Source organism: Salarias fasciatus, assembly GCF_902148845.1.
Source record: "Salarias fasciatus chromosome 7 unlocalized genomic scaffold, fSalaFa1.1 super_scaffold_4, whole genome shotgun sequence".
In the NCBI taxonomy this organism is placed as follows: Eukaryota; Metazoa; Chordata; class Actinopteri; order Blenniiformes; family Blenniidae; genus Salarias; species Salarias fasciatus.
The window spans coordinates 11,405,024-11,429,768 of NW_021941229.1; the positions used below are offsets into that span (position 1 = coordinate 11,405,024).

The following is a 24,745-nucleotide window of genomic DNA, read 5'->3' on the forward strand; positions in this document are numbered from 1 at the left end:
AATATATTTCATATGATCTTTGTTATTTCAACTCTTTGCAATATCATTCTGCAGGCCGGAGGAAACCCATGTGCGACATGTTTCAGATCGAAAAAAACATAACAGATAAAGGAATACATCAAGATCCTGATTCCATGACATTTCAAGGGGGAAAAAAAAATCATTTTTTGCATTTTTTTCCCCACAAAAATTGTTTACACAACATTATGAAAATGATGTCCACGTACACGCAACAGTAGAAAACCTGAAAATGATGTAGTTTTCATGTTGAGCTCAAGTTTGTTTTTGTAATAAAACCACACACACATTACTATTAGAAAAGACTCTCAACTCTAAAACTATCAAGTCCAGGATGATATGGACTGGGAGTCTTTCCACTCTGGAGGCCGTTGTTGCCGGTACTGTCGATCTACGTGCACATGTGCAGAAGATTTATTCACCATGGAGGCAGTGAATTTCCAAAAGGTTGAGTTTTCCTCCATTTAAACGGAGATGTGGCGTTCTGAAAAAGTTCCATCTTGGGAGCCATTTTCAAAGAGTTGCATTTCCAGTTCCTCTGTGCGTCACAGACAACCAGACAACCCAAAATGTGATGAATATTTTGGATTTACACTTAAAAACGCTGTCATGTAAACAGGGCCTAAAAGCTACTAAGACCTAAACTGCCAACGAGTTTCATACTTGTGCATCTCGTTGAAAATGATGTAAACTTTCGAGTTTTCCTAATTTTTACATCGAAATACAATAAATGATTCTTAAATGATTGAAAGCCACTAGGGTTCAATGAGTCCACAGACAAAGCAGCATTATAGTTCTTTAAAGAAAACTTGTTTGCAATGTAAAAAGAAAAAAATAATTATATTACCATTACCATTATTAAAATGTGTCAACACAATACTTGACTGATGTCACAACATGATGCAAACACGTAGCCTTTAGTAAAACAGGCTGCATGACAGCAGGACAATTGTCGGTAATGTGTGAAAATGACTCGAGTCTGCAAAATACTTAAGTCCGTTTTGAGTGTAGGATCTCTGGTTGTGTGATTTGCATTTGAAGTGGAAAATGACAAACAACTGTGTTGCTTTTTTTTTCTTTTGTCTTTCTCATATATATGAAATGCCAGCATTCATGTAATGCATATTCACATTTGTGTTACCTCCTTGGTTTCTGCTGGATAATAATCACTACAAGCAAGAACAGCTCAGTTAAGATGAGGCAAGAAGTCTTGATGTGAGATTAAGGATAACATGCGTAGAGATTCGGGTTTGGCGTGATTTGAATATGAAACAAAGTATGAGTTAAGACGTCCACAAGACATAGTCAATGCAGTTACTGTGTGTGCGTGTGTGTGTGTGTGTGTGTGTGTGTGTGTGTGTGTGTGTGTGTGTTGTCATCGACAATCCTGCTGACTCCAAACAGAAGAGACAAGGACATGTTAAAGCTCAGGACAGGCTAGCTGCCTCTTGAATGATGATATTACGCGCGAGTGTGTGTGTGTGTGTGTGTGTGTGTGTGTGTGTGTGTGTGTGTGTGTGTGTGTGTGTGTGTGTGTGTGTGTGTGTGTGTGTGTGTGTGTGTGTCTCACTCTCTTGGCAGAGCACAGTAGACACCAGCGATCACTTTTTGAATTCCAATTATTGTGAGCTGCGCCGCCTGTGTTTCATGCACTGCACGCCTTCGGGTGAATGTATGTACATGTATTTGTCTGCAAGGAACTCCTGAGTCGTGTTCACAGGTGAGTACAAGCCAATGTCAAACAGTCGCAAACCTATATATATCTTAACCATGCAGCAAGGACCCGGGCTACTGCGTGTGCACACTAAGTGGCTGCACAAGCACAGACGATGCTGACGGATGCTGACCGGACCCCACGAGTCCCCTCAGCGTCCAGCTGTCTGCTTATCTGTTTGTGTGTGTCTAAATCAAATATCACTTATTGTTGAGACAGTTTATCTGCTGTTATACAACCGCGGGCTTCGAGTCGGGAGCTGAGCGGCTCGCTTATAGTCTCGGCAAGGTCACAACTGCTGAGGTTGTAAGTGGATGTGTCCGCGCTGAGGCCAATCAAAATGAGGGGAAATAAACGGAAAGAGAAGAGGAAATTTATGAAAGGGTTTGTTTGGGCATGTTGCCGGCCAGGTCAGCTAACTTTATATGCACTTTGCCACGAATACTGTGTGATTAATTGCTTCACACAGCTCACAGAAGAGGGCTGTTGTGGATTAACTGTGTTTTTAGCCACCCACGGTATCCTTTATTTTGCCGGGTTTTTTTGTGCAAGTAAGAATTTGGATGCATTTGTGAGAGCACACCTCTGTAAGCCTTATTCATCAGGATACTGTGGTTTCATGTAAGGTTTTACAAATAGTTGTATGGAGTGCGAAGCGTGGAGCCCTCTCCACAGCTCGGCATCAGAAATATTAGTTACTTCAACCAACTGCTGTTGTTATTCATGTACAAGGCACCTCAGCTGTCATGCAGCCGTCCACCTCTAGTCTGGGCTACAGGGCCGTCAGACTGAAAAGCTTTCCCTGTGGCAGCCCCAGAGAAGACCTGAATTTTAAAACAGCACCGTGAGCAATGTCCTCTTGTAAGACCAGCATGCTTTGGCAGTAGTTTTCAGAGAAGGAAAACAGGCCAGCATGTAGGAGGTGGGATATAATCAATCCACTGGAAGACTGTGCAAACACATTCATCCTGATGATGAGTGTTGCTTCCGTCGGTGCTGGCCAATTCAATACAGTTATTGCGTTGCTTTGATCCCGCCCAGTCTGACAAAATAAAACAGCTCATCAAAACAATGACCTTCTTTAAAGTATGCTTTTAACTTTGCTGAAGGTAAAACCTTTGGGGAGTCAATAGAATACCTTGAGCTTGAACACTTTCCCCTGCCTCAACTAAAATTTTTGTGCATTCAACAGGAAGGATGGCATCCAAGAGCATCCCTGGTTCCTGGTCAAACAACAGATGTTCGACTTCAAAAATATTCAGCTAAGAAGATCGATCAAGCTACAGATTAAATTCTGATATATTCATAGTAAAGCAGGATTTACTCAACAGACAGTAATGAACCAATCTACAACATTTTTTTTTTATTTGCTTATGCAGAAACTGGAGCTACAGTAGCTGTTCTCTTGGATTTCGCCACACGGACCAGCTCTCACTATTCACAAGCACTAATAAACCTCGGCCAAACATAACCCTTTGGCCAGATCATTATTTCCCCTCCTTTGACCACTGCAGACTGGGAACGCCCCACAAGGCCTTCAGTTGTGGAGATGGTCTGACAGAGTCATCGAGCCGTCACAACTTGCCCTTTTTCAACTTGTTAAAATCTATGCGACTGTCTACAGTTCTACTCGGGAACAAAACGTTCTCTTGCTGCCTACATACATCCCAGACACTGACAGGTTTCATAATGTTACGGCTGCTGTGAACAACTAGCATGGGCTGGACCAATCAGCACAAGCACGTCAAATAAATAAACAATTTTACTTTGCTGCTTACCGAGTTGTTGATATCTCGCCACCTTAAATCGTCACTCTCAATTAACAGTAACTGAATATGCTCATTGTTTGCGTCCCAATTAAAAAGTGTTCTGGAGATGGATTTCCTTTCCCAAGACTGAGCTTCATTTTTCACTTGCATTTCTCCAATATTAACAAAGAACTACGTGTGTAATTAACAATTCCTGCGAGGCACAACGAGCTACAATCCGTTTAATTTTTAAGCTTGAACAAGCTCTCAAACATATTCGACTTGGTTGTGCAAAAAGCAATTAAGCAAGTTGTTTTTCCGGCTTTTCTTATTATAGTATATATCAATACATTTCACATTAAACTTTTTTTCAATATGACAGCTCCAAAACAAGAATACTTTCAAAAGTGGGAAAGTTCATGTTTTTTTTTTGTTTTTTTTTAATCAACTAAGATAATCTAAGAGAATGAACAAAGCAAAGCTAGTTATTAGTTGACCCATTGCTCTCTACACATCTTTCTTCAAGGTCAGAGGTGTCAAACACATTGTAGTTCAGGGGCCACATACGACCCAATTTCATCCTGACTGGTCCAGACCAGCATAACAGAACAATCACAACCTTTACATTTTAGTTTTACAGTTTCGGTTTGTTGTGGTGCAGATTACAAGTGAAGAAATGTCTACATCTCCACAAAACCAAACAGTTTCGACAGAAAATTGCTGCAATATGAAGATAAAGTCAATTTAATGATACCTTCTGGTGTAAACTACAGTGAAACATTATTTTTTTTTAAATAAATGCTGCATTATGCATGTTTTTACAAACCCATCCAGAGAAAATGAGCGGGGAGTTAGCTGGCTTTCATGAATGTTTCAGGTAGGTATCGTCTGTTTCTGAATCAATTTGAGGCTCATTGGACGCTTTACCGATTGTATTTCCTAATGAATAAGTGCCACTTTCACCCCACACCTGTTTAAAAGTTTTACACAGCACACTAAGCATTTCAAACCTCTTATTTCACAAAATGAATTTCAAATCAAGGAGAAGTAGATTACTTTTGAGTTCATTAGCCAAATTCTGTCAGCCTACTTCAGCAGAGTGGCCTGCTACCTTCCAGTAACCTCCTCAGTGCTGCGGAGCTGTGCAGCCATGTGGAAAACCAGGCAATTTCAGCTGCAGGAAAATAGCCAAAATGGGGTGAGCGAACCTTGAGCGAGCATCACACACACACACACACACACACACACACACACACACACACACACACACACACACACACACACACACACAGAATTTATATATATAAAAAAAATCCTGTCAGTTTGTTTTCCTTTCATTCCAGGGTCATTTTGTTGGTTTCTTAAATTTTCTTTTAACAAACACACACAAACACGGGTCTTTTAAAATGTGTGTGCGTGCGTGCATGTGTGTGTGTCTGAGGAAATGAGGACAAGGCTCATTCATCACAGGGGACCAATTGAACAGCAGTCATCAGGGTAATCAATGAGTGTGTCACTGATAAGGGGTGGGGAGCTATTCAGCTGGCCTTGTAGTCGAAGGAATTCACTTTTCCTCTCTCACACACACGCGCACACACATACACACTCGAAGCCGCACACAGGTGTGAGATTGTCTGCTCCCGAACGAGGGCAGTCTCAGCAGCTACAGCGGTTCTTTGTCTTCATGATAGGGCTGTTAACATACACAGGATCCGCACTCCACTCTCTTCCCGTCCACTCGGAGTCGCATCAATTCATCTTTCTCTTCATCTGTCACCCGAACCACTGAGCATCTTCATCCTTTCCTTTGACACACACTCTTTCTGTTTCTTCCCCTTCAGTTACTTCTATCCACTTCTTTCCTTTCTCCTTTCTTTTTTTTTTTTACCTTCGACCCCAGCTCTTTCTCCTTGACTCTCTCTCCCCTCATACATCGACATTTTCTCCATCTCCCTTTCCTCTTCCTCTTAAATCTCTCATCATTTCCCGCCAGCCCTTGTGAGAGTGTGCGGGCTAATTTTCTGCTATGTTAAGGCTGACTGCCCACCGCGACCCTTTTCCCTCCAAGCAACAATTTCTTTTTCTCTTTATTTACAACGGAGTCGAAGTGTTGGTTGACAGCGCGTTCGTCAGCCTTGCAGCACAGCAGAAACACAGGCTTAATAGAATCCCACACACACAGTTTGCACTGAGGCCCATTGTGCAGTTTTTTGGGGAACAGCAGGGAGCAGATACTAACACTTCCCAGTGCTTGTCGGGCACTGGTGGCTGAATTTTGGGGAAGGAAAAAAAAAAAAAAAAAAGGTAGAATAGGCTCTAATTGATTCCAAGGGATGAAAAGCATCTGATGGCAAAAAGAATTAGATTAGTAGCAGTTCCGACTATAAGGAGACAGGGCTACTGTAGAATCCTACCATGCCAATTCCAAGTCTTTCTTATTCCAAGTGGATTTCATTCTGTATTTTTTTTTTCTATTTCCATCATCATGTCCTTGCAGTCACGGCTTCTTTGTCACTGGCAGCATATTATTGTCATCTATAACTAACTCTTGGATATGAAAAGAATAATGTGACAGGATGACAAGGTCGATTCTTGACACACACACACACAAAAAAAAACTTTGCAGCTCAATATTTTCTTTGTTCATTCAGCTTTTTTACATCCTACATATTACTGATTTTATGCCAGAATAAAGACATAAAGTACATAACAAAGCACAGTGTCAGTCAAATCCAAATCAAACTGTCCTGGATTAGATATCTATGATCTTGATCTTTAACTAAAAGAAACTGTTCCGTTTTTGGTAAACAGACTGGAATTTTCTCAATTAAGCCTTTATCACCAACAACAATGGCTTGTTAAAAGTTGGCTGATTCAGGCAGTGTTTGCAATTCAGGGGCGCCGAAACTGGATGGCTTTAGCTCAACCAGTTTCACTAATTTCTCCTTCCTCCCTCAGCCACTAGGTGGCACTGTTTCAATATTAGTGATTTCTTTCAGAGAAGAAGTCAGGGAGACAAAGTCGTAGAACCACTACAATATTATCCCTGAGTCAAAGTGAATGCTTGAGCCAAACGAAAAACCAATCCCAAAATATTAAAAACGAGGAATTGAAGAATAGTTAAAAGTGAGCACCAGCAGTCCGATCTAACCAGTTTATTGTTGAGTTGGAGCGTGTACTGCGATTTGTGGTTCTCACAATGAAAACTAATGTAGTGACACACTATGACATTTAACCACCACAACCATTCAATGCAAGAGTCACAGTGCATGTTCGCCACAAATGGGAAGAAACTCACTATATAAATCCTACAAAGCCTATGCCTTAGCAGATATCATGTACCTGAGGTATAACATCAATGAGAATAGGAGAACCTTGTGTTCAAAGAGTACTGGTTCATCCTTGAGGCGGCATAAATTCAACATGAAATTGCCCCAGTCATTACTGAAAAACTGCGCATCAATACAGAAAGAATAGAAACATTCCTGATTCACGATTCTTGGCACAAAGGCGCATAATACAAGGCTCTGTGGGTCACCAGTGCTCAGATCCCCAGCTCTGAATCTAACTGCGATAGCAATCTTGGGTAGACAATGTATTTAATTAGGAGTAATGCTCTGTTTATGTCGTTCGGGAAACTGAAAATGCTCAATATTGCTTCATTGACTTGATAAGATGAGCAACCGGGCTGTCACTTTATTAAAAATAATAGGATTCCTAAGTGAGGAATAATGAAAAAAGGAATAAAACCCTTTTCCATAATGATCTGCTGTGACCACTCATATATTCAGTTATTAGATTAACAGATGCTGCTGCAGCTATATGGTATTAATCAATCTTTTCCAAAAAGGGTACCGCTCTAAGGCCTTGTGTATCTGCTATATGCTGCAGGAAATTCCAGGGCTTTTACTCTCCTGTCTATCAGCAGCACTCTGGTTAAAGGTCACTAAAATATTGCCTCACACTTTCTAACACACCGAGCCACACCATCTGGGTGGGAGTCTACAGCCTTGAATAAAAGTGTCACAAATTTACGTCTACTCCTTCATAGCAAGAGAAAAAAAAAAAATAACGAATCACTTTGTTCTCAGTATGAATTCAGAGAATCCATCGTGAGATATTCCACCTTTTGTAAAGATGTTCATGGATGAGACTTTTCAGCTCAAATGAGCACCGCACTACAGTCTGCACTCACATTATCTGATGTAATTTTCTTCTTCTGACACAACAGCGTATTTTACTGAACCCAAGAGAGCGCCGGCTATAAAAATGGATAAAGCATGCTTGATCATGTCGGGCAAATCCCAGACAAGGTCAAGAGCGCCAGAGGGCAATTAAAGATGGGCGATTGACTATTCTTATATAAAAGAAGGGAATATCTACTTCTCGTTAAAATACCAGATTTTTTTTTTTTTTTTACAAATACTAAAATCGAATTGTTCCAAACTTGCCACCTGGTGTCTGTTGGGCACTTGATATGAGATGGCATGGTTTCGAAAGCTGGAACTGCTAGTTATACATAACATCCAAGAAAAGAAGACGAAAGAACAGTGACAATGAGTTAAAATAAGAAAAACCAAAGGGATAAGCAACGGTGGCTGTGTTTTTGTGCCTCAGTGTGCTGACTGAGGTCCAAAGTTGAAAATTGATCTCTCTGAGGCTTAGAAGCAGCTAGCCTGTGAATACCAATCAGAGGTAATTAATAGCGGCTAATGGACTGTTTCTCACTTTCTCTGGTCTCGTCTCCTCTGACTCTGTTTATTCCTTCAAGTGCTTTTCTCTCTTTTCATCGTGCAGCCATAATGCATGTAAATATGAAAGACTATTCCGCTCTTCTTCACTTTCCTCGCCATAGGCTTCGAGACAGACATTTGAAAGTTTCCCATCTTAAGAGGGTTTACAGCTTTGTGTCTATGACTGCCTAAAGCTACCAAGCCAAGATTTCCTTCTAAACTAACTCCAGAGGTGTTGGGCATTGCATTCCATTTTACAAGGTGTGCATCTTCCATATCGAAGCCCTTGAGTCTCTAAGTATCCCTTGAACCTGTACCTCATGTATTACCCGGCATCACTGTTACTATGGCTGCCGATCCTGATTCTAGTAACTCGAGCAGATTCCCACGACTTTGAATGGCAGTTTCACTTCAGAAAAAAAAGCGGCTAACTTTTCGCCTTTGTGCAGTTTGGCGTGTTGTTCTTCGCGTCTTTCCTTCCATCAGTAGCTTAAGGTTCATCCCACACACCTGTCACTCACTCTACCATTTGGCCCGAGGCTGAAGTAACAGCGTCTCTGAAGTCTCTGCCTCTTCTATGGGCGTTTGAAATCAACGCATATCGTTTATTTGAACAACAAAGCCTCAAACTGCTCCTATTTGAACACAATCAAAGCAGCAATATCAGAGATGGAAACTAATTCAACACTCAGAGCCCCGTGCAAGTGAACAGTAACAGAAAGTTTAGCATTTAAATTACCTCTACCAGTGAATTATGCCTTCGATAGTCTGTTTGTTCTTAACTCCAAAGTATTTGACTGGCATTTAGTGGACAAACAGGCTCGCAGCCTGAAGATTAGTTCATTGTTTTGGCGATGACGTCTATTGATATTGAAATCTTTTCATCGGTGTTGTTTACAGAGAGCGTCAACAACCGCACGCTGAACCTGTGAAGTACGTTACTGTCGGGGATTTACTGAGAATGTGGCGGAGTGAGAAATTTCAAGTGCAGAGCAGAAAAAGGGAATAAATGACAAATGTCAGAAGGGGAAAGATGGAACGGCTGATTGGTACAGAACTCGAGACGGGCGAGAGACGGCAGGGGGCAGGCGGACAAAGAGTGTAGACGACGTGTCAAAGAGAACCAGAGCGGTGGCGGGTCTGATGTGGGGGATGATAGGTGGAGGGAGAACATGCTGTACTTGCAAGCTCATTAAACAGAGCTGTAATTGCAGAGTGAAGGAGCAGCGCGTCGGAGGGGTGATGACGGGACGCGGGAAAAGTATCGTCAAGGGCAGACACAATGTGATGAAGATTTCTTAATCGCTGTTTTCTGGACAGAAAAAGATCAATCACGACACGACAGGAGGAGACCGAGGGAGAAGAAGAGCCTCCTGGTGATCATAGGTTAGCTTCTCCGGGACTTTTTACCCTCATTACTGCACGGTTCTCCTGATTACTTATTAAGAGTGCACTAAAGTCACATCAAAAGCTTAAGGTTACAATCACAATGACACAGTTTTTGGTCAAATGATGGCAGAAGGATGACTGTAATTTTATACTGCTATTAAGAAACGTACTTTATTGCACAGTGCACATGCTATATTTCCAAAAAAAAAAATTGGTTAAATGCCAGACTTCCTACTTTCACATTATGGGATTTACTGAGGCTGTTGTGCAAGAAAAATTGCAGTTAAATATTTCAAGATTAAATATTGGTATTTCAATACAGTTTGGAAATGTCACAGTGGTTAGTTAAGGCTTTGATTTGTGTGTAATACACTTACAGTGTATTCCATTCTAAAAGATGTGTGTTATTAAGAGTTATGGGGTGAATTTGGCAACATGTCACAAAGGTTATCAGTGCAAAAAGATGTTCTGCAGCAGCCCTCATTTCTGTTTTTTGGGGGTTGTCTTTGTGCAGGAGGTAGAGGAGAACAGATATCTGTCTTTTCAATAGCCCACACTGAAGCCTGACTAGATTATCACACCGTCTTGTAAATCCAGCAGCCTGAGACATGATTTTCCAACCACAAAGGAAAGCCTGATTCACATGTAATGAAAAGTACATGTGATGAAATGCACTCATGTCTGCTGCTGGATTTTACAGACATGACACATGTAAAACATTGCGTTTACTATATTCATCATAAATCGAACATTTACTGTCAGTGTAATTTCTTTTTTTAAGACATGGTGTCTTGCTATAGCAGACAAAGCAAAGCAGTTGTTATTCATTGCCGGTATATATTCACAAACTGTACCCTGGTTTGTCCATGCGTGAAACTTGTGTTTAGGCATGCAACACCTACTCTGGTGTGACACCTGTAACCACTCAGGCCTGCGTTAGTCATCAAAGGTTGGCCTCGCTCCGAGTCCACTGCTCACCGGTTATCAGCGGAGTTCACCGTGAATTACTCCGTCCATCAAAAGCTGTGCATAATTGATTAAATAAGCTACTCTGAAGTAACTTTCACATTCACCTTCTGTTAGAGAGCAGTGCCTCGAGGTTGCACTTAAAATGACTTTGCTTGATCACAAAATGCTAATTTGTCTCGTACACCTCAGTCCGCTTCACCCCGGCGGAGGAGTTTAAATTAAGACTCAACAAACCCACTTTACTCCTGCATCTGATAAACACTGAGTGCCGGGAGCCATCAGGAATTAGCTCCAGGAGCGGCTGACCATTCAGCGATAGGCTAATCTCACAGCAGATCAGTACATGACCTGCTTTGTACTCTGATAAGGTAAAATATAATTAACCTGTGTTAACAGTACGAACGCAAAGTGGAGTAATGAGCAGAGTATTACCTCTGGCTTTTTTCCTTTTCTTTTTTTTTTCTGGCTTTGAAAATTTTTTAATTTCTATCCAACCTGATTGCCTATTTTTCACGCAAGTCAGAGGCAATTCGCAACGGTCCGGGTGAGCTTTAAAAGATGAGCCCTGTCATATACGTGCATTGTACCTCTGCACAGCGTCGAGAAACACATCATTCGGGCTTTTCTCATCAAATACTTCACCTTAGAGGTTCTGTCGTGCATGTGAGTGTACCTCCCCCAGTGCTCCCTTAACTGTAGCCATCTCTGATTTCTCTTGTGGATGTAAAAAGGTGTGACACATTATGATAATTTACCTAACCAAAGAGCAACTCTGCCTTGTTCTGATGTTTATTCTGATTGGAAAAATACTAAAGAAAATTTCACAGTTTGTTTCCTTTTTAACATTTTCTACTTTCAAAGATTAAACCCCTGCACAAGGACTGTTGGAAGCTGATTTTCCCTCCTTGTCTCGGGCCAGCAGGGGAATAGTTGATCATTTCTGAGAGCAGCCTGTTGGATGTGGCAGAGCAGTATAGCTAATTTATGGGTCAATATAAACTTCCATCACTACAGACCGGAGCTGAAAGCTGTGCTGGCCTGCGGCAGAAAACAGGAATGGAGCAGAACCTCTAAATCAGAACATACAGGGGGAGGCAGGAAAAGGCTTGTGGAAGGTGTCACCGCGAGGGAACACACAAGACTCAGAAAATAAGCATGATTTTATACATCCAGTCACCTTCTCCTACACCGTTTCCCCACCACTTTGACAAAAATATCCCAGACACGGTTTTAATAGTGAAACTGTCTGTCAGAACATCACATTAAACGCATCACTTGAGATGGTAATTACAGCTCTGAAATCCCTCCATGACAGCACAGGGTGCACCCACAGCGTAACAGGACGATAGTTTAGGTAATTAGTGTCGACCATTAAAAGCATAATTTACTTTACTAACAAGAGGTGGTGAATGTGTTTTGATCTGAAACCACAGGCAGACAACAGGGACAAAAAAAAAAAAAAAAAAAAAAAAATTCACTGCAGCAAAGGGGAGAAGCGGACAGTGGAGCTGAGAGTCAGAACAGTGGCATTACAAATCACAGTGTCCCCATTAACTGTTGTTTTTGTCGTCTAAACGCATCAGTGGGTGCTTGTGGAAATGCTACACGCTTAAATGTGAGACAATAGAATTTTTATAGTGCATTCAAATGCCTTATTACAGTCATTTTCATTAAAATTTGAAAATCCTTGTGCCTCTTTGGGAGTCTTACATGAGTCAAACAATGTTCCGGGTTTTATCTGTGTTTAAGGTTCAGCAAACCACTTTATGGACAGAGCTGCAACACGCCGAAGTGGAATTGATGATATTAATTAAGACTACATTCCTGTTAGATGCTCGAGTTGAAGCATTTTGATGGCTGCTGGCTCATTTACATGGCTTTATAAAATAAATAGATGGGATCCATGCCACGTGAAAACATCTGCCTTGCTAACTGCGTATAGCTCCCACTTTATTTTATTAATCTGCTTTAAAAATCCTTGTATACAGGAGTGGAATTGTCATGAAAAATAGTATATTTTTGCTTTCTTTTTCTTCAAAAAAAGACTATTGTATCAGTGCCTGATGAATCAGGCTGACAGAATTACTTTTTTTCAAAAAACAGACCAATAAAAACGAGCTTTAACAATGCATGATTACTCAAAGGATAAAATAATGAAAATATTCATAAATAGCCATGCTTGCATTGTTTACATATTTGAAATTAATTCCATGTCTGGATCTGATGGTGGGAAACCAAAGGCGAGGAGTGAGATGAAGCACAGTGTCATTCAAGAGGAGAGATTTCATTGTTACGGTGAAATAAATACATATCGACGTTTCAGTGTGCTTCAGCCAAAAAAAAAGTCTAAAATATGAGACTGTCAGACATTTTGCACATCCAATGTACTAAAAGTAGACCTGCACCATCGGTCACATTTCTCCACACACTGGCCTCAATAACAACAACCTGGGAAGCTCATCAAAGGGGGGAGGCGTCTGGATATGCGGCTACTGGGGCAGAGGATCACACAAGGGTCAGGCTAAAGGCTCTCAGACTGTGTGAACCATCTTCTGCACAGCAAGGGACGAAGAGGCAGCTGCTGTGATGGGCTCTTCTCAATGAACTGAAGGACTAATCTGAGGAAACCCAACCACAAAAAAACCATGCGTTTGTTTGCTAAAATGAACAAACAGTGAGTTGAATAAACATATGTGATGAATCAGAATATGGCAGGGAGATTAAAAGCCAGCAAATCCAGGTATGTATGGTTTCATATAACTTTTTCTTTTTGATTATGAAGTTGTTTTTTTTCTTTTGTTTTTTTCAACCATGTGACCTGATTTGACTGACTCGTGGCTTCAGACGGAAGCAGGCTGAGTGTGTTAATTGCCTCAGTGAGTTGTGTATCACAGTTTCTGCTGCTGACTGCAGCTGACTGTGCTGTTAAATGAGTGGAATCTACATGCAAAAAGCATAATAACTTCTATATCTGTTTTTAGAGTCCCTGTCACCCCTGCCTTGTGTCTCACCTAAGCTTAGCCTATTTAGAAAAAAACACCCAGGACTGCAACCGTTAGTGTAGCATAGGAATAGTGTTGGAGAACCTCACATTTTTGCCATCACATAATTGTGAAACAATTATAATGAGCGATAATAACAATAATACATAAAATAATATGTTCTCCTCTGAGCTCCGGCATGAGCACTCAAACAACAAAGCTACACTAATTTCTGGGCAGCACTGCATTTCAGAGCCTTTCAGTTGGTTTGTTGCACATTATTAGCCTCCTTATTATTCATACAGACAAACGCAGATTCTGTTAATTAGGTCCGCATTGTTTGGCAAACATTTCCCATCATGTGTGTGCAGGAGCTTGACGTTTTACTGCTCAGTATTCTTTGATGGCTCCGTCGTAAATCAGGCTTTTTTTTTTTCTTGCGAGTGTGTTTGCACGTGCCTGCGTGTGTCTGCTGTGAACCCAGCAAGCCGTTGGGCTTAAAATGACCACCCGCTGAGTCCGAGCAGGAAGAATGTTTTTTAAATCTATTTTTTAATCAGAATCCGATTGGATGTCGCCCCGCCAAAACAGTTCACTGCATGAGCTGGAGAAACACTTGCTCATGGCACTGAGACCAAGATGGCACCACCTGTTATCAGCAAAAGCAGCAATCGGACTCATTCCAGTCTGCCAACGGTGGGCTATCTCTGCAATGCAGAAAACAGGAATGGAGCTCAATGCAAATTATACCAACAGTAAAATGTGGAGTATTGCAAAAAAAAAATAAACAACCAGAAGTTTTGTTTTTCCCCCTCATCCTAAGGCATTTTTTTCCACAACTTCTAAGCCAAATGAAGAGAAATATCCCCTGCTGAGAATTTTGTTGGCATTCATCATGGCCTGAATAGCACATTTAGTTGAGCAGCAGGAAGCGTTCAAGCAGTTTAGGTCACCAGCATTTGGGAGTTGCTCGGAGCTCGGTACACAGTGGCAATACTCCTGGAGCCTTCAAATCAACTTCCAGTTCTTACTCAAGACTCAAACAGGAACTAAATAAATCCACACTAACAGGGCAAAAACCAAACAGATTACTTCTCGAAGTCAGCAAAACACCATTCGGTGAGTTTTTCATTGATATTTATAACACTTATAATGTTTTCTTTTTGAAATGATTCATCCAACACAGAATGAGACAGTGTTTCATGTTGGCAGATTATGCTGAACATGCAGAAAAGAGACAAAAAAAAACATACTGAGAAAGGATCACAACCTTAACCAAGAGTTAAAACCGAAACAAGAGTGAAAAATAAAGGTGGAAAAAAGTTTGATACAACATATACTGGTACAGCAAGTGAGTAATGAGGGTCTAATGGCCACATACGCTGCAATGTTAAATAACGTCTGCGCCTCGAATGATCTTATTTTGATTCAACCTGGCAGGAAGAGTAATTTCGGACAGGACAACTTGGGCTAAACAGCCCCCCGCCTGCGTATCCACGCTGGCCAGGCCCTCGCTGTGGCATCTCCTGGTTTATCTCATTTACCACACGAGGCCGAACAAGGGGAATTGATGATGTAATTCAGTGTAAACACAGAAGTGGTGCCGCGAAAACTGATTAGGAGTCTGCATCAATACCCACAGAGCGCCAGTAAGAGACAGTGAAGGCAGAGAGAAATTTTAAATCTGATATTCCCTTTACCAGTGCACGTCAACAAATAAAAACAAGATCAGCTCAGCTCAACGCAAATCCGATCGGCTCAGGTACTCAAAACTCCCCACAACGCATTTACACCGAAGACAAAGACGTGATGGTGATGACAGGCTGAAAGATGTCAAACCAGGAGGAAAAACAATATGAGAAAACCTGCAAAGTTTTTCAGATTGAAAAAATTTTGGCTGTCTAATTAAGGAGAAACAGCAACATGAAAATATACTAAAAAATAATTTATTCAACGGACATATATTTTTAATTAGCTCCTCATTTAAAGTCTGCGACTGTGTCTCAGTGCTCCGTCTACTACTGAATAGGTGTAATGAGTCCTGCTGCCACTAAGTGCTCATAACAATGAAGGAAGCAGCAATTAGCTTCGCCTTCCCAGCAAAGTTTCAGCGTCCCACGTTGGCCACTAAAGCTCTCTGATGAGCTTTTCTTTTCTGGTGTTGAGGCCGTAAAGAAAAAAAAAAAAAAAAAAAAGTGAAATGTGGCGTCTTATTGTAGGGGACGCTAATATATAGAGTGAAAGGGAGAAATCAATAAGCTCTGAAAGCAAGCTATTAGATTTCTGTGACCTGAATCTAAAAATCCTTCAAAGTCTCACATTCATTAAACACTGGTGAGACACTGATACTGAAGATGATGATGATGATGATGATGATGATGATGATGATGATGATGAGCAAAGCTTATCATGGCTGCACAAAAGGGCACTCTCGTATCTTACGGAGCTATCTTAAGTTTTTCACAGTCCTACACATTTAGAAGCAATCAATTTGAGTCTTTTTGTTGCAAAGCAAAACAGAAGATAAGAAAATGGGACGAAACAGAAAAGTGAACAGAATAAACAAAAAACACTGATTGATGTGTGCATCCTCAGCCAAAAGGAATAAAAAACAAATTCATATCAGACCAGAAAGAAGAAAAAAAAACCAGGCAGAACTGCTTCTGTCCGCTGATAGAAAAGCAACAAAATGCCTTGAAGTGACCAGGACTGAATAACGACCGCAGGTGAGCGCATGAGCAGCACAGCCTTGCAAAATGAGACTTTGATATATAAGACACAAAAAACAGTGATAGCTTCTGCAGCTGTGGGCAAAACGAGGGAGTAAACGTTGGCTGAATGTTGTGGAAATGTGCGGCGACAGAGAAAATACACAAGAGGGGTTCAAAAACAAGTGAATTCAAGAGACGCTTGCTGCGTTTACATGGACAATAAATGATCAGATTGAATGTAGAGCTGACATGTAAACACTTTTCTCTGAATAAATGCCTTTCTTATTGTTCTCTCAACAAATAAAATGTTTCTTTAGTTTTTCAGAAGGAAAAAAAAGCGTAATGAGTCAAGTAAAAAAACAAAACAAGTCACATTTCACAAACACCACTGTCCCAACACAAAGCATTATGGGATAAAATCATCAAACCTGCCCATCCATCTGACCACTGAGTCATGTAAACGGACAACCTGACTTCTCAATCACAAAGAATTCAATCAGACTGATAGAAAAAGAGGCCAAGTAAAAGCATCTCTACAGAAGAAAACAGCTGAACACACAAAGACACAATGTTCTGTGTGCGTTTTTTTCCTTTTCTTTCATACTGGTGGAAACGCCTGCCTTAAGGCACTCTGCCCCACAGCGATATATGTCACCGTGGCAACAAAAATTGAGCTCCCACATACGAATATCATAAACAATTTTATGCAAAGACATCTTTTATGATCAGACTGAGGTTGGTTCATGTCAGGTAAGCGGTAGTTACAGCAGGATTTAGAGGAAGTCTGCAGGAATAAGAGTCAATGATCTGTTCCCAGAAGGCAAGAAAATGTCTGTTTCTGTACTACTGGGGACTAAACTTCGATTGCACATTAATCCATGGGGGCTCCAGTCATGTCTCTCTGTCATCATGGCGACAAAACAATTAAATGTCTATATGAGGAAAATCAAGACGTTTTTAGGTGACGAAGTTTAAGGGTGAGGTCAAGGTTGGGGGAGTCGCAGTTATGGCTGAGTTATGAAGTCTTTTCGGTCATCAACAGACATAATTGTACCGTTCTCGTGTGTGTGTGTGTGTCACTGACCTGTGAGCACGGCCTTGGCGGACGGTTCGGCCAGGTCCAGGGCGGACTTGCCGTCGGTGTTGCGGATGTTGGGGTCGGCTCCGTGCTGCAGTAACACTGTGCAACAACAGGGCAGACACAGACAGTAGCTGAGCTCCTGGACTGACATGCAAACTCCTCGACACACACCTCCTCCCAGTCCACCTCCTGCTGCTCCCGCCGCTGCTCCTGCCGACACACATCCCGCTCCGTACACTGTTCGTCCCGGACCTCCTCCTCTTTGGACAACTTCATCCTCAGCTAGCCCTCCTGCTCCCCCTAATCTGTCTCCTCCTGGCTCTCCTGGCAGTCCGGTTGTGAGTCCTCCTTCCCATTTCTCTCCTCCTCCTCCTCCTGCTTCTGCTGCTTCTTCACCTCCTCCAGCTGCTCCTCCTCTGTTGCTAGCGCTGCTCCCTCGGCTGCCCCTGGCTGCCCCTGCCCTGCGAGCCATGCTGCTGATGTAAACAGACATGCCACAACAACACAAACACACAAAAAAAAAACAACACACACACACACACACAGCAGTGAAAGCTACGCTACATCACACCGCCAGAGAAACTGAAGACCCAACAAACAAAGCAGCTACGTGACTGGCCGCGAAAAATAAAACCACATGCATGGGAGACAAACGGGACAGCTGTGATTTAGCTAAGAAGATAAGTGGGGGGGGAAAAAACAGAGCGAGGAGGAGAGAGGCGCGAGAGGCGAGAGCTAATCGAGGCAGCGGCAGCAACGGCGACGAGGCAGGCAGGCAGGCAGGCAGCGCGAGTGGAGAGACTCTCGCCTCTCCAACTGACTGAGCGATGCAGCGGAGAGCAAGATGAGAGAGAGAGAGAGAGAGAGAGAGAGAGAGGGAGAGAGAGAGAGAGAGGGGGGGAGAGTAAGGAGGGGGCTGAGAGTTACAGAGGAAAGAGAGGACGACAAGAGAGGGGTGAAAAAAGACCAGAACAAGAGATTCAGATGGAGAGGAGAGGAGAGGAGAGGAGAGGAGAGGAGAGGAGAGGAGAGGAGAGGAGAGGAGAGCCATGCGTCTACCTAACAGGTATGAGCGGAATAACAAACTCTTCCGGCGCTCAGTTGTATTGTAAATTAGCTCTTTTGAGGGCACTGGTGTCAATACGCTCGCCGCCTTCCTCTCCCCTCACTTCCCACTATTGTGACTGCTGAGCAGCTCCCAGCGCACGTGCCCTTTGACTTGTGTACACTTTAAACCGAGCAACTTCAACCCAGCAGAGGAGGAGGAGGAGGAAGACGAGATACCCCCGTGTGTGTGTGTTGTGTTTTTACCCTGATACTGACGCAGACCTTTGTCACAAACTTGCCCCTCAACAAAAATATACAAGTGCATTCTGCACCAATCACACACACACACATGCAGAAAGCAACACTGATACCCGACAGCAGGAGAAAAAAAGATGTGTCCATACTGAGGTAAAGAGAGGAACAGCAGTGACACACACATTCACAGTCACATAAGACTATGTTCAGCCTTTTTTAATAGGCACCGGTTTTCCTGTAATATCTGCAAACACTCCCTCTGAACAACCTAAATCCTTCTTTATGTGCAGGATTAGCCTTTGGGACAACGTCAGATTTGTCATCTGCAAAGTCTGTGACCAATCGGGAACTTGTGCACAATTATAATGAACCCACAGATATCCAGATTTCCCTCAGCCCGCTCCGTCTGAATAGCGGTGCTTAAAATGTGAAAGCGACGAGCAGAGAGAGCTGCTGAGAAATCACAGCAGCAGGAGAAGAACAGATAAAGGTTCTCATGCAGCTTCGGTCGCGGGTTACTCTCAGTTATCGGCCCTGAATTAGAAATGTGTTAACGTTTGGGCAACAGTGACCCCACATAATGAGGATGAGGAGGTCCTATTCTGGTAGCATCACAGATGAGCCTTTTCCGAGGTTAGAATAATATTGTCGAGCTTCTCCAGGCAGCTAATAAATGCACCAAACACCTGCGAGTGAGAGGGAGTTTACACAGCAAGCAGTGCTGGAGCTAATCATTTACTGTCAGAAAGTGATTGGCAGGATAATAATCTGCCAAAAAAAAAAAAAAAGAATCATAATAAACAGCAATTTCTGAGTCATTTATCCGGTGAAAAGCCAATTATTTACTGTTTTCAGCTTCTGGAATGTGAAAATTACCACCACAGCCACCCCATTGTGTTCCGTATCACTCAAAACGGAAAATCTTTTGATGTACAAAGCACACAATTAAAAGATTTCACGGTAGGCTCTGTGGAACTGGGATGACAGCTGAGCATCGTTTTTTTTTTTTTCTTGACATTTTAGAGCAAAGATTTTCTCCCCGCCCAAAAACAGAGTGCACACTTCGCCGACCGCCATAGCCTCAGTATAATGCTTCATGGAAACGATCTCAAGGCCACCAACTCTTCAATCAGAAGCCGTCAAAAGGATCTGCACCTCAAGTCCCATTTATGCAACAACGTTTCAAGTGAAAACTCACTGTTTTCGTGTTTGTTTCAAAAAAGTTTGGCGCTTACAAGGCAACATTTGAAAATCTTTGTCCGTTTACATGGAAACAGCACAAGCACTGAAAACAACATAGCTTTAATATTGGGCCACTAGTTAGTGCTGTTACACTGTGTGGAGCATGGTTAAAAGAATTTTCACTCCGGGAATAATAAACTATTTCTATTCTATTCTATTTTAAAATGTTCAAATTTTCTAAGAAACGCTGGAAAAAGAAGGATGAAATTTCTAAAATTGGGAAACTTAATGAGTATAACACAGGAGGACGTGTGTTTCAAAACTACTGTGTATTTGAAACTTGAGAGGCTGTGTTCGCCTCATTTTAAAGGTTAACCGTGTTTTGCGGCTCGAGGTAAATTTGATTTGTTGGAAAATCATTAAAATGGTTCTTTTGTTTATTAAGGGTGCAGAGCTCTGCTCCGGTGGCTGAAGTCATGACAGGACCTGTGAGGAAAAACGTAAAAAAAAAACAAAAGTCTGCCTTGAAGGGAGAGTTGAACTGTGTTGTCGTGGTTAATAATTAAGGTGGATCCTGATTTACCACGCAATCACTGGAGTTCATTAAAGACAACTTGTCTCCAACATGGAGGAGGAAACTCGACTTCTCTTGCTTGAGGTCAGTGAAGTGGATAATTCAGTATATATGATAAATAAAGGATTGGTAAAAGGTGTTTCGATGAATTAACCTACAAATTATAATCCAAGAGGAGCTGCTTTTATCTGTGCAAGCTCGTGTGAAGAAAGAATTGGCATCAGAGTCAAAATAGGATTATTTAAGAAGCAAAATGACTTATTGGGGCTCGAACTGGGAGAGTAAAAGTAACGAAAATGAAAAAAAAAAGAATATCAGAAGACGAGAGATTACTTTCTTATTCAACATGTGGAGCGCACGGGAGGGGAGGTGTCCGCCACGCTGAGACAAACTTGCAGGCAAATCAGAGCTCATTCAAATGTCATTCTGCAGCCAAATCTGTAACCTGGCGAGATGACAGGCTACTAAAACTCTGTCCAATAAAGGAGCCTCCAGGCGTCACGTGCTCGTTGTTTGTTTACATCCCTTGAACTGATTGTAAGTGCAGTCAAGAGTCAGCACGCTTTATTTGCTGCACAGCTGTGATTGAAGAAAGATGAATGTGGAGTTACATCCAGAGGGTCAAGTTAAAAAAAAAAAAAAAGTTCTGGTATTCAGTACTCGGGTAAAAGCTGTAAAGTGAATAAACTCTAAATTACCTGTAGTGTGTTGTTTCAAAAGACCTTGTTCAAATCTGTTTTTTTTTTTTTTTTTTAAGAAAACTGGAATTCTTAATTCAGCTCAATACACAATGGAGAAAAACATCAAATCTATTCGCCTTCATGTTCGCTCAGTGTTATAAGGCAGTGCAAAACAACATCCCCGACACTCAAGGACGTTATCATGCAGGTGGATAATCAATAGTGGAATTTTAAATTATTTTGAGGAGGTTTTATGCTGGAAGTAAGTGAGAAAAATACAGCAAATATGTGGAGGATGGGTTACTAGATTTCCAAATTATCTCACGACTTGGTAATGTGACCTGGAAACAACTAATGGAATCGTCAAATTTATGATCCTGATCCTGTAAACTATTATTAGAGTGTGTTTTCTGGAAGTGGAAGCCTTCATACCCACTAATGGACCAATCGGAGCGGCGTATAGCAACAGTTTACACAGCATGTGTCCTTACCACGAGCCTCCCAAAGTCTACACGGCATTGTTCATTGCAAAAACTAAACGTGGCTCAAAATAGTTTATCGAACAATCTCTGTCTGACCTTTTGCCTCTAAAGTCCGGTGGTTGTAACTCTGAGGCAATTTCCTATCGTCCACCTAAAGCTACCCCGTTCTTGTCTGATAAGGTTTGCTTGTATAAGTGTTTAAATTACATTCAACAAACTCTCAAGCACACAAACTTAATCATGATTATTGGAGTTGCGCATTGACAAGAGTCTGTCAATACAATGTATGGAAGCTCTGCGATATGGTGGTTCTGTTTTCTTAAAAAGAAAAAGCTCATTTCAGGAACACTGGAGAAGAAAAGGAAGTTATTGACATACAAATTGAGTCCACAAATTGTTGGTTTTTTTTTTTGCATTGAAAAAGCAGAAGGTGGGTAAACACTGTGCTATTTACAGATGGCAAACTGAAATTCGGTGGAAGTAGACATCATGCAACAAAACTTACTGTCATGCCAAAATGTGAGAAATTCACGTCACACAGGTAATGAACGCATTTGTCACTGCTTCTATTTGTTTTTGCTGAAATCTCACATGATACCAGAAGTTCTGTTTTACATGTGGCTTCATTTGCATGAAAGGGAAGCTTCGAGTCTTAATGGAGACGGGACTCATGGGAGTCCAGGAAAAAAAAATTATAATTTCACCACTTTACAGAACCCAGAATGAGTGGAATATTTAAAAGCTGCAATTTCTCGACTTTCATGTACTAAAAGTTGTCAAGCTGATCGTCTCACAATCAATAGTTTTATTTAAGCAACGTGTGGCTGACAAGTAACCAGATGGATTTCTAACATCAAAGAAAGTGTTAAATAGGTGACAAACACCACCAAAATATTGATAGAGGTCTTCACAAAATGATGGCACTTGCAAAGACCATTTGTCAGCGTTGGAAATGCTTTTATGATAAATATCCAATCTGTTTTGCCCACTTCATATTCATTCACGACAATGCAAAGTAACGGCAAACTACAACCTCAAAAACATTAATATATAATCAGTCAAAACTGAAAATTCTTGCTTTTTTCAATATAGAAATCGCGACATATCTCTTGTATTAAATCACTTTAGATTGAACAAGTGTGTGTAAATAAGCTGCTAAGACGCGGGCCGTGTCGACGGCTGCTGGTCGTCAAGGCGATGAGATGGAGATTAAGGTGAGCAGGCTCGTGCAGCAGGTAATGTTTCACCGTCAGCTGTTAGAAAAGTCCCGATTCAGCTTCCACGGCGAGAGACGCCACGTCAGGAGCGTTGATTAAAAACAAACCCAACAAAGTTAAAGGCAGATGGCCCTAATTAATTCATGAGCAAATTCATTTCTAGCACATCATCTTGTCTATAAAACTGTCCTATTTTCATAAAATGACATGTTCTTCGGGAAGAAAAAAGCCGGGAGACACCTTTTCCCTGCATGATCTGCTCCTCTGGAAGGTAACACTGATGAAACACAATACCAGAACTGATAAAACAAGCTTCAGGCATTTAATAAAAAACACAAATTAAGCTCTGAGCGGCTCCGAAGTGCTCCTCTGAAGTCTCAAATGATGAGAACAGAAAATCAACAGTCAACAAGAGTCGATGCTTATAGACCTTTTACCTCATTTTCACTCTCATTCATAATTACTGATGAATCAATAACGGAGGATCAGTGTAAAGAGCAGGACGAGGTTTGTACTTCGGCTTGTTGAAGCCCTCTGCTGCTCTGCAGTCTTTCAGTGCCGAAATGTTCCTCGACTGCGAATGTGCAAATAAAAACAAAAAAGGCATAACTTTTCCTTCTTGCTGCTCTCAGCACTCTGCGAAAGGTGTATCTGGTGATTATTACAGTTGGGTTTTTCTTTTTTCTCACACTGAGCGACGCTTATCCATGAATATTTTTACTCAGCTCTGCCTGTTTTCATGCTGTGGGCAATCTTGTCTCCTTCAAATTTTCCACAGGGATCTGTTACGCAGAGTTCTTCAGATTTTTTTTTTTTTTTCCCAGCTTAAACGCATTTCCTTACATTTACTGTAAAATCCACACAAGAACATGACGTGAACATTACACGCTGTGTTTTTTAACACCCCAAATCTTGTTATTTTCCTCATTCACACTTAGTAATGTGTTATTTTCTTTACTCAGCACTTCAAAATCACACGGATTTCAAGGCGCTGTTCTGTTGGGAAAGTATCTATAATGACTGATCAAGGCTACCTGCATGGATGCTACCCAGGAAATTAAAGTCGGAACAATATATCCTCCACAAAGCCGACTCAAAAAACACTTCTGTTGAGGGAAATGTGTCGGTGCGACCGCACGCTGCTGACAGGCAGCTAGCTGTGACGGCGAGCAGCCTAACAGAGGTCAGAGTCTGCACAGATTGACAGGACTCCGCGTTTAGCTGCAGCTCGCGCTGCTCATCTCCAGTGTAATGTGAATTCCCAGCAAGACAAAGGAATCGATGCTCTTGTGTTCCCTGTATGAGCCGGGGAACCTAAGAATAAGCAGTTACACAGAAACTGCAATTTATAGGGTCATTTGCTGCTTTGCTCTTACGGGGAAATGATAGCAGTTCAGTCTGTGGGTGGTTTATTACAGTTTCTAAAATTAATGTATGATTATACAGAACTCCAGGTGGTGACTTTGGAGGGATTGGAGGGGGTGGATGCATGTGCAACAAAAGGTACACACACACACACACACACACGCAATGCAGATTTTATCATCAAAAAATGAGCCACGGTGTTAAGAAAGGAAATGAGAAAGTGTGATATCCAGGGACACAAAAACACTGCAGTGGGAGTCGGGGACACGTTTTCTGTTTCCTCTTGGCTCACTCCACTGACCGTTTTAATCTTACCTAGCCAACAGACACAGCAAAGTCACCACAGAGGGAGATATCCAAACGCCGCTAAATTATTCAGTCATGATGTAATCAGACACTGAGAGACAGGATTTCTACAGACATGATACACAGTTGTTGATCCACATTTTGTTATGTTGCCGTGCGTGCTTTTTGGGCTCTCACCTATACAGACGTCGATCTTTCCCTTAATGGCTGCTTCGTGAAGTGGCGTGTAGTTCCAGTTGTCCCTGGCATTGGGATCGGCCCCTTGACAAAGCAACAGGGACACCACCTACAAA

At 41.7% G+C, this 24,745-nt stretch overlaps 1 protein-coding gene across 1 annotated transcript in view; it reads right to left on the bottom strand.

Annotated features, from left to right (window-relative positions):
- Positions 1-24,745, bottom strand: part of LOC115382682 (poly [ADP-ribose] polymerase tankyrase-1) — an 88,694-nt gene that overhangs the window by 60,714 nt on the left and 3,235 nt on the right. Inside the window, exons 3-4 of the mRNA XM_030084512.1 lie at positions 24,630-24,738; positions 17,348-17,443 (exon numbers count right to left, since the gene is read on the bottom strand). Coding sequence (XP_029940372.1) covers positions 17,348-17,443; positions 24,630-24,738 — 205 coding nt within the window. The remainder of the gene's footprint in view (positions 1-17,347; positions 17,444-24,629; positions 24,739-24,745) is intronic.